Source organism: Alexandromys fortis, unplaced genomic scaffold (assembly GCF_014885135.2).
Source record: "Alexandromys fortis isolate MF-2015 unplaced genomic scaffold, M_Fortis_MF-2015_v1.1 scaffold_330, whole genome shotgun sequence".
In the NCBI taxonomy this organism is placed as follows: domain Eukaryota; kingdom Metazoa; phylum Chordata; class Mammalia; order Rodentia; family Cricetidae; genus Alexandromys; species Alexandromys fortis.
Genome location: NW_026068204.1, coordinates 671,817 through 681,856, shown reverse-complemented (window position 1 = coordinate 681,856; position 10,040 = coordinate 671,817). Strand labels below are relative to the sequence as shown.

Below are 10,040 nucleotides of genomic sequence, written 5' to 3'. Positions count from 1 at the left end.
TATATATGTGCCTGAGTGTGTCTGCTTCATCCTATGTATGCAGCTTCCTGTGGAGGCCCGAAGAGGATTTTGGACCCCTTGGAACTAGAGTTACACAGGCAGTTGTAATATATAATATATGTAATATATAATAGATGTTGGTTCTGGGAACCAAATACAAGTCCTCTGCAGGAGCAGTGTGTGCCATTCGCTGTCCTGAGACTTCCTCTAGAGACCAGTCTGGCCTCAAACTCAGTTTCACCTGTCTCTGCCTCCCAAGTGCTAGAATTCAAGTGTGTGCCAGCACAGCCGCTCCAGCCCCTCACAGCCGGGGAACTTAACTGCTGAGCCATCGCTCCAGCCCCTCACAGCCGGTTTTACTTAGACCAAGACACAGTGGCCTCCAAGCTATTCTTTGAGGTTAGGAAGTTCAAGTGTGGGTTTTAGGGACTGGCTTGGTGTCTAGAACAGGCACTAACCTGCCTACAGTCGTTTGCTGGGCTCTGGGGTACATAGTTCTGGGGTACATAGTGTCTCTGTAACGTCCCACGTGTAAATGTAGGGCAATAGTACCTGTGTTGTAAGAATGAGGACTTCATATGTTTCCCAGATATTCCCAAGATAGCCTAGAGCTCATCCTGAGGACTTTTCAGAGCCCGTGTTTTCCTGTGGGTGGGTGAGACTCTCAGCCGCTGTTAGTTATGCCACAGTGGTCATGCATCCCTGGCTGCTGCGGCAGATCATCCAGAGCTGGTTCTGACAGGCCATGGCCTGTCGGCTCCACATGGCACTTGAAGTTCAGGCTGCCGAGAATGGCCAGCATTCCCCTTTAGGTGACCCAATAGGAAGTTGAGGAACTGGTTTGTGGTCACAGGGAGGGCTTGGCATCTTGACTTGCATATACTAATGATGGTGGCGCATGCTGAACCCTTCTGAGCTTTTGGGCTGAAAGTTGTGGGCTGAGCCTACGTGGGGCAGCCATGACACACACATGGGCAGGGCAGGGTGTAAGGTGGGGACTTGGAGCTCTGGTGGGGCAGAGGGTTGTGATCACTCAAATTCTCTGGAGCCCAGAATTCAGGAAGTGGTTGCCTTTCACCTGTAGCCCTTTCACCTGCAGCCAGCCTGAGAACTCCTCCCTGTAGGCGGACCCTGCCATTTCCAAGCTCCCAGTTCCCTAAGCAGTCAGGACGCTGTGGCCTGCCAGAGGCCTGCTAGGCAGGTGGTCCTGGTCCTCCCCTAAGAGCAGGGAGTTCAGGCTGGCCCTCTTTGCTCTTAAAGTTAACCTCCTGTTTTGTTCATTTTTAAAGTAGATGGTTAAGCAAAATGGTCATATATTCAGAAGGAAGTCTACATTTTATTTATTTGATTTTCTCAGTTTAGAGAACACTTCTGTAGGACCTGTGACAAGGCTTTTACATTTGGCTTTCAGTTTTGAAGATACAAAAATTAGACTTAGAGTGTAACACACAAGTAGGAGCATGGTAGCCAGGCAGGGCTCTGTGTGTGTCTGCTTGTAGCACTGAAATGCTGGGGACATGCCTGCTGTCTCCTGGAAGGTGGAGACCGCCTCAGGAGTCGTGAGCGCTACAGGCAGGTGGTGAGTGAGAGGTGGCTATGAGCGGCCCCTCCCCTCCCAGAAATGCCAGAAACAGGTGAGTGCTGTGACCAGGGTTCCAATGGTCATTTTCTGACCTGTCTTTAGTAGTTTGTGTTATAATTTCAAAAGTTGGTAGTGGGTTTTCATAGACTGCCATATATGGAGCCTTTTTTAATTGGGAGAAATTGTGTTGGCTAGGGAAAATGGTGTTTCAGAAGTAAGATTACCGGGCCAAGCATGGTACCAGGTTGTGCCTTTATTTCCAGCACTCTGGAGGCAAAGGCAGGTAGAGCTCTATGATTTCAAGGCCAGCCTGATCTTATATAATGAGTTCCAAGCAAGTCAAGGCTACATAGTAAGAACTTGTCTCAATAGATAAATGAATAGAGAAATAAGTTAATAATTAAGAGCCAGCCAAGTTTATGGCATCGAGAGGTAGTAGGCCACACGCCATCCATGCACATAGAAGGAAACACATACGCTAAGGGTCCTGGGACTGGAAACCATCCACAGTAGACCCCAGGACAGAGGATCTGGTGTTCTCACTGGACTGACAGACAGCTTAGGCTTTTCCCTCTGCTCTTCTGTGCCGCCCCTGTTCCCACCGGGGAGTGTCAGAAGGAAATGAACACAGCATGTGTGATTACAGGTACAGTTGGCCAGCAGGGTGCCCAAGGGGATTTAAGCAAAGCCATGGGGACAGTAGCTGGGCAAGGGGTTTTCAAGGATGGTTGCTCTGGCTCCAATGTGTTTCTGGCTCCGGGCTGCAGGATGGCTAGCAGCCAACCCTGGAGGGATCTGGTGCTGATTCTGTGCACACAAGTTGGCAGTACATTTTAACTAGTTCTTGGTGTGCTTACTTTTATTTTTCCAAATTGCCTGCTTCTTTCCTCAAGGAAAAGATGACTGCTGGTATGAGCTCTCTTCTCTCCCTAAAGGCACATCCAGGACCCTGCAAGCCAGCGGTTGACATGGAACAAGTCTCCCAAGAGTGTGCTTGTCATCAAAAAGATCCGAGATGCCAGCCTACTGCAGCCCTTCAAAGAGCTCTGCATGTACCTCATGGAGGTAAGGCCAGCAGTTTAGGGCTGTGCTTGGGGTGAGTTGGGGAGGAGACTTGTCCAGGGTTGTCTCTTTCTTAGCTGTCTGAAGCGTTCTTAAAAGTTCTTACTAGCCCACAGTGCTGGGAAACTCAAGGTGGAGGAGCTGCATCTCCTGAGAGTCTTGTAGTACTGTGTCAAGTGTTTATGAGGAACTTGCCCCAGGGCGTTGCCCCACTTCCTTTTGGGGGGGGGTTGTTGTTTTCCTTTCTGGTTTTTCAACACTGGAATTCTCTGTGTAGCCTTGACCTTACTACAACTCACTTTGTAAACCAGATTGGCCTTGAACTCACAGGCCTATCTATCCCTCCCTCTATCCATCCCTCCCCTCCTCCCCCCCCCCCCTCTGTCTCTCGTGCNCCCCCCCCCCCCCCCCCCCCCCCCTCTGTCTCTCGTGCTGGGATTAAAGGCCTGTGCACCACCACCCTTTGGCTAACCCACTTCTAAGATACTAGCAATGCTAGCTCTGTGACCTCAACCCTCCTAAGTCATGCTGCAGCACTTAACCCTCACCTGAGTCCCTTTCGTGTTGCCTGCAATACAGCTCCCAGTCTGGGTGAGTTTTAGCTTGTGATTCTGGAGAAGCAAAGTCCAGGGCCACATCTGATGCTGGCCATCTTCCTTGCAGAGCCCAAAGGGATAGGACAGCATATGGAAGGAGGTGGTGTGTTACACATCTTCTGCCCTTTCCCCTTCCTGTGAAACCATCAGAATGTCAGAATGTAGTGGTGTGGCTCTACCATGATGGGCTCACTCCTAATCACCCCAACACCTCAAAATCATGTTGCTTTTCAGTAGATGACTTGGGGGAGACCCTCAACACATCCAAATCGTGGCATAGCTGTCTGGTTCCTGAGCCACTAGGTTAGAAAGTGCCTATTTGGGAAGAAGCTTTGATGATGTCATGAGTCAGAGTTTCTGGCTACATAGCAACGAAGTGAGCAGGCTGGAAATGACTTGCTAGCTAAGGAAACAGCTTTTTCCCCCCTGACCCAATGTGGAAAAGCCAGCATGACCTGGGCTGGGCTACTGAGGGCTGTGTGGGGGCTCCCATGTATACTTTACTTCCAGGAGAACAACATGATCGTGTATGTGGAAAAGAAAGTGCTGGAAGACCCTGCTATAGTGAGTGATGAAAGCTTTGGACCAGTGAAGAAGAAGTTCTGCACTTTCCGTGAAGGTGTGCTGTCTCGACCTCTCTCAGTTGGCAGAAGCCATGAGCATTCTGCCATTGTTGGCATCTGCATGCTTGGGCACTAGGGCTGTGTATGACAACAGTTCCCAAGATTTGTGTCTGCCCTCTAGATTATGACGACATTTCCAACCAGATAGACTTCATCATCTGCCTCGGGGGAGACGGCACCCTGCTCTATGCCTCCTCTCTGTTCCAGGTAAGGCTCTGTTTCAGGGTACTGATGGCATTGTTTGGGTACAATGTGAGGAGGTGTTTTCAGTGGTTCTCACCTGTGGGTCACAACCCCTTTGGGGTCAAACAACTCTTTCACAGGGGTTACCTATGACCATCAAAAAACACACAGATATTTACAGTAAGATTTATAACAGTAACAAAATTACAGTTATGAAGTATCAACAAGAATAAGGAATTATATTAAAGGATTGCAGTATTAGGAAGGTGGAGAACCACTGCTCTGAGGAGGTAGAAGTTTTTTTTTTTTCAGCCCAATTACTGGCAGTAAAGCAAGTTTGCAGGTAACTAGTCTCCTGGGGTGACTAGAGATGAATGGACATGCTCTGACAGTGCTGGGCTGGCCAAGGAGGGAGAGCAGTAAGTAGTGTGGGGAGACTCCCTGAAGGGTGACCACGTGGCCACAGACCAGACCCTCTGGGAGAGACCTGGTACTGCGGAACTAGTCCAGAAGCCAAAGTCCCAGGCTGGTAAGGGCAGCAAGGAGACATTGGAACCTCTCTGGTCTCACCCTCAGCAAGGTAGGAGCTGGCCCATGGTGTGCTAGAAGAGTGGGCATTCGGTACCCTAGAGGGCTACCAGGGCAGAGCCCCTCTAGCTGCGTGGAGCTGGGGGTGGAAGTGGGGACTGGGGTTCTCCCAGCAAGCTGTCATCTGTGCTTTGCTGCAGAAGTTTCTGGCCACAGGCTGCAGACAACTTGTACTTGAACCTTGGTTTTTGCTCAGCCCCGTTTGTATTCAGATGGGGCCTAATGGGGCCTAAACAATCTCCATTTTTCTTCTTCCATCCACCAGGTCTCTGCCAAGTCTGCCTACCTTCTAGCCTTTGTATTTCTGTAGCCACATCTTTCCTATGTGACCAGTGAGCTGGTCTGGGCTTGTTACTTTTGTTTCTTTTTGGCCCTTCCCACCTTGTTCTCACTTCTTGGGGAGATGGCACCATCCTGCCCTGTTCTGGCTCTTCCACCTCTTGCCTTGCTCATGCCTACCCATCCCCAGGGTCCACAGCTATCGGCAGTTTGGTGTTTCCTGGGTAGCCCAGCAATGCCACCTGGTCTCCTCACCCACAGGGCAGTGTGCCTCCTGTTATGGCCTTCCACCTTGGCTCCCTGGGCTTCCTGACCCCGTTCAACTTTGAGAACTTCCAATCCCAAGTGAATCAGGTGATAGAGGGTAAGTTGGAATGTTCTGGATCTCTCAAAACAGCTCAGGGTTTACCTCCTCCTTGGTTATGTTTTTGTTGCTGCTGTTTTTATTTTTTAATTTTATGTGTATAAGTATTTTGCCTGCAAGTATGTCTATGTACCACATGTATGCCTTGTGCCCATGGAGGTGTGGGATCCTCTGGGACTGGAGTTACAGATGGTTGTGATCCACCGTATGAGAGCTGGGAATTGAAACTGGGTCTTCTTTAAAAGCAGCCAGTGCTCTTAACCACTGAGCCATGTCTCCAGCCCCCTTGGGGTTTTTTTTGTTCTGTTTTTTTTTTCATATTTGTTATTTAATGATGTAGTTTCAAGATTTAGAGATTTCTAAATTTCAGATATTTCAAACACTCCTTACTAAAGTGGGAAATCTGGCAGCACATGGCTGCTCAGGGTGGCTTTGGTGGAATGCACTGAGGTCACTGGCGTAGAACAGAAAGGTGAAGGGTCCCAGCCTCCCTGAGCTGGATCCTGCTGACCCCAGGGAATGCCGCGGTCATCCTGAGGAGCCGGCTGAAGGTCAGGGTGGTGAAAGAGCCCAGAGACAAGAAGAGAGCCATCCATAATGGCCTCAGTGAGAACGGCCTGGACCCAGAGGGCGGAAAGCAGGCCATGCAGTACCAGGTCTGTGGAGACGTCCCCAGCAAGGGATCAGGGTGGGGTGCACTCGGGCTGGGATCCCTGACACTAGGGTAAGAAACTTCGGGTGCACCGTAAGTGCTTATGGTAGTGCCATGGCCTTGCCATCTCTTCCAGGTCTTGAATGAAGTGGTGATCGACAGAGGCCCCTCCTCATACCTGTCGAACGTAGATGTCTACCTGGACGGACACCTCATCACCACTGTGCAGGGCGATGGCGTGATCGTGTCCACCCCGACAGGCAGCACAGCATATGCAGCTGCAGCCGGGGCTTCCATGGTCCACCCCAACGTGCCGGCCATCATGGTTACGCCCATCTGCCCCCACTCGCTGTCATTCCGGCCCATCGTGGTCCCAGCAGGGGTCGAGCTGAAGGTCAGAGCAGTCTCCCTGTATCTCCTCTGGTCTGTGAGTCTTGACCCTGAGCCAGCAAAAAGCAATTGTCACTCCCTCAGCACCTGCCACCTCCAAAAGACAATGCCACTCCCAGCACCTTCAGATGGGAGCCCTGCCTCTCAGCTAGCTTTGCCTCTGTCCATGGTCTCTGATGGCACAGAGAGCTGGCCAGCCCTCCATGCAGGGCTCTCAGTTGCAAGTAGTAGGGATGGGCCCCGTTGGGAGGGAATGACGAAAGTGTCTCTGTGATGAAAGACCCCTGATTGGTGTCCTCCACAGAACCTTTTTTTTTTTTAAATATTTATTTATTATGTATACAATGTTCTGTCTGTGTATATGTCTGCAGGCCAGAAGAGGGCACCAGACCTCATTACAGATGGTTGTGAGCCACCATGTGGTTGCTGGGAATTGAACTCAGGACCTTTGGAAAAGCAGGCAATGCTCTTAACCACTGAGCCATCTCTCCAGCCCTCCACAGAACCTTTGACCTGGTCTCTGGCTGACCTCTGAGTGTCCAGCCCAGCCTCATTTTTCTATGACCTCATCACAGGCCACTCAGGCTAGTTTGTCACTAGTGTGAGTTCTAATGACCACGTCTAGGAGGTAGCTGCCAGTCTTAGAGCACCAATGTGAGGCTGAAGTTGTTCCGTACAGGAACTCCGGAGGACCCTGCATGCCTAGAGCCCACTTTTGTTCCTGTTCCACCCTTAGATTATGCTGTCACCAGAGGCCAGGAACACTGCATGGGTGTCGTTTGATGGACGGAAGAGGCAGGAAATACGCCATGGAGACAGGTGTGGGGCCGCAGTGCTGGGCGTGGGCTGACCTTGTTTTCTATCGTGTGGTATTGGTCGCTAGTGGTGGCCTGTTACAAAGCCCAGTCATGTGTAGATGTAGTAGGCTTGTAGCAAGGCCATGCCCCTTGGTTCTTGTTATACACAGAGACTGGACTGGTCTGAGCCTAGATCTAGGGAAAGTCACCCCTGGCAAGGCTGTTGCACTGCCTGTGACCTGCAGCACCTGCAGATGAGTGGTCCATAGCCTCAGATAGCAGTGCACCGACTCAGGCTAGCCCCTCCTCTTCCTGGATGTGTGGGTGTGCTGCCAACAGCAGTCACAGGCTCTAGGATGGACCAGCAGAGCTGCTTATGTATTGGCCTGGTCATTCTAAAGTCCCCACCCTGCCTCACCTCAGGAGAAGTTGCCTGGACCCCTGAGAGCCAGAGACCTGGTGAAAACAGGGACAGAGTCTCTCTGATCCTCTCAGGATCCAGGGTGGCTGCTTCCATTTGGACAAAGTGAGACCCTGGGAGAGGGCCTTGACCTAGGGAGAGTAGTTTGTTACTTGAAAAGTCACCCGGCTTACACAGACGTATTTCTTTTTCCTTCAAAGCATCAGCATCACCACCTCCTGCTACCCGCTGCCCTCTATCTGTGTGTGTGACCCTGTGAGTGACTGGTTTGAGAGCCTTGCCCAGTGTCTGCACTGGAATGTTCGGAAGAAGCAAGCTCACTTCCCGGAGGATGAGGACCAGGACGAGGAGGACAGCTAGGCCTCACTTGCCAGCCTCTGACCTGAGCCCTCAAGCCCTTGGGGGCCTTCCTTCTCTGGCTCTCCTGCTGGCCTTCTGGCTGACCTGGCTTTGACCAACCACATGGCTGTCCAGGATCTCTGTGTCCTGCCTGCCTTGCTGGGAGAGCTTGGGTCTGCCTTTTGAAGAAGAGATCAGCTTTTTAATGTTTTTAAACCTCTTTTTTCATTTCTAAAGGAGCAAAATGAGAACTGGGCTGGGTGTCCTACATCTCTCCCATGGGCCCCCTGAGATCCCAGGTCAGGAATTCCCATAAATCAGTCTGTTGAAATTCTGAGGGGGTCAGAATGAATTGATCTTCCCTTTGATATTGAAATAAATGTCTCAGCCAGAAATCTTCCTTTAGCTGCAGTGCTTTTCCCCAGGGACTGCACCTTTCCCCTGCAACTCTCGGGGTCACCTGTCAGCTTTGCTATGGGTTGGCAAGGCATGTGATGGCTAGGTGCCTCTTCAGTCTGGCCCAAGGCCTCTGACTCCTCCCAGAGCAGAGGCCACACTTTGCACAGCCATCCAGCAACGTCACATTCCTCATATCGCAGGGCAGCAGCTCCCGAGACATTTTAAATCCTGTGTACACTTTTTAGAGATTATTTTAAACTTTCTGAAGTGATTATGTACATATTTTCTTGTACACACTTTGTGAAGATTTAGAGGGGACTGCCTGCTGTCCAGTGTTTACATTGTGTCCGGGACAGGGCTCCGTGCTTCCACTCTTCCCTTACACAGTGGCCACAAGGGTTTTGAGACCAACTCACTATTGACATCAGGCTGTGGGCCTGTCCTCCTTCCACAAGAGTCTTAGGTTTGCATCTGAGCAACAGCCACCTGTAGCCCTCTGTGCAGCACATGTATGTAACACAAGAAACACATGTGGACGCCACACAGACCCTAGAGCGTTTGTGGGAGTCACTGGTCAGCCAAGGTGCTGCAGTTAGGTCATCTTCCCCTCTTCTGGCAAGAGGAGGAAGGGAGAACTGCCCATTCTTCGCCTGGCTTTCAGAGTAAAGTGAGGCTTCTGTCCTGTGCTGCTCAGAAGGGTTCGCCAACTACTCTAGTGCTGACCATGCTGTTAAAGTCAGGACCTCCGGGCCCTTGTGACCTCAGCACCTCTGGATCCCTGAGTGGTCTGGTATCAGTGCTGTTAAGTTGCGGTTGCTTGTCCCCAAGATCTGTGCTGTTCATCTGTTACAGTAGGCACAGCAGGCCTCTGTGTGGCCCAGAGGAGAGCAGGGTCTGCATGGGTCACGCATCTAAAAAGCAAGTGTTGACAAGTCTAGAAGCAGCTGCTATCAGACTGATCTAGAACACATGGAGTTTTCACGTAAATTCTTAATGTTTCATATTAATATCTTAAAATTTGTTAATTGTTAATGAAGGCCTTATTACTATTTTCAGATTCTTTCAATAAATAAACTTGTTTAAAAAAAATAAGTAGGAGCTTTGTCTTTTTGTAGCCAATTCCTGTACTCAAGGGTACCATCATGGTCTCCAGAGGCCAATCTACCCACAAGAGAGACCCTGACTCTGGGTTGGCTAGGTGCCTGCTCTAAACCAATATAGCATGAGGAGCTGGGGGCACAGCCACCTCTGCAGAGAGGTGGTCGCAGGTAGTGTCCAAAGCTGGGATAGAAAGGTGACTACCAAGGCTAAAGACTATGGCCATGCAGCCTCCCGGCTGTAGTGTTCCCAAGTTAGAGCACCGAGACCAAAGTGGACGTGAGTCTGAGTCCCAGTGTTGCAAGGGGGTGAGGGGAAACCACCTGTCCCTCACCCGCCAACCATCCAAATACCTAGTCTAGGTCGGGGGTAGCCAGGCAGATCTCTGCCAGCACTTAGCAGCCTGTATATTGTGGGCACGGTCACACCAGTGCACTGCCTGTGTGTCAAGAGCTTGTTTGGTACTAGAAAAGTAATATGACCACTGGGGTAACCGCTTCTATGCAGCCCTGACCCTGCCTAGGTCCCAACACAGTTCTCAGGACAAACAGCTGAACAAAGGGTCAGCCAGTGGCCTTTACCCCTCTCACCTTGTAGGCCAGCTCAGGCCCCCGGTGGTCATTGCCTGCTCTGTTTAGGCCCACTTTGACAGGGTCAAGACTCAAAG

At 50.8% G+C, this 10,040-nt stretch overlaps 1 protein-coding gene across 4 annotated transcripts in view; it reads left to right on the top strand.

Annotated features, from left to right (window-relative positions):
- Nadk (NAD kinase) overlaps positions 1-9,367 on the top strand; it is a 28,926-nt gene extending 19,559 nt beyond the window's left edge. For 3 of the 4 annotated variants that reach the window (XM_050130138.1, XM_050130137.1, XM_050130141.1), the window contains 8 exons: positions 2,518-2,647; positions 3,751-3,859; positions 3,985-4,070; positions 5,175-5,277; positions 5,794-5,933; positions 6,066-6,323; positions 7,056-7,138; positions 7,738-9,367. In XM_050130138.1, coding sequence (XP_049986095.1) covers positions 2,518-2,647; positions 3,751-3,859; positions 3,985-4,070; positions 5,175-5,277; positions 5,794-5,933; positions 6,066-6,323; positions 7,056-7,138; positions 7,738-7,897 — 1,069 coding nt within the window. In that variant the 3' untranslated portion in view covers positions 7,898-9,367. The remainder of the gene's footprint in view (positions 1-2,517; positions 2,648-3,750; positions 3,860-3,984; positions 4,071-5,174; positions 5,278-5,793; positions 5,934-6,065; positions 6,324-7,055; positions 7,139-7,737) is intronic. The other variant, XM_050130140.1, reaches the window with a different exon arrangement.
- Positions 9,368-10,040: the final 673 nt, after the last annotated feature.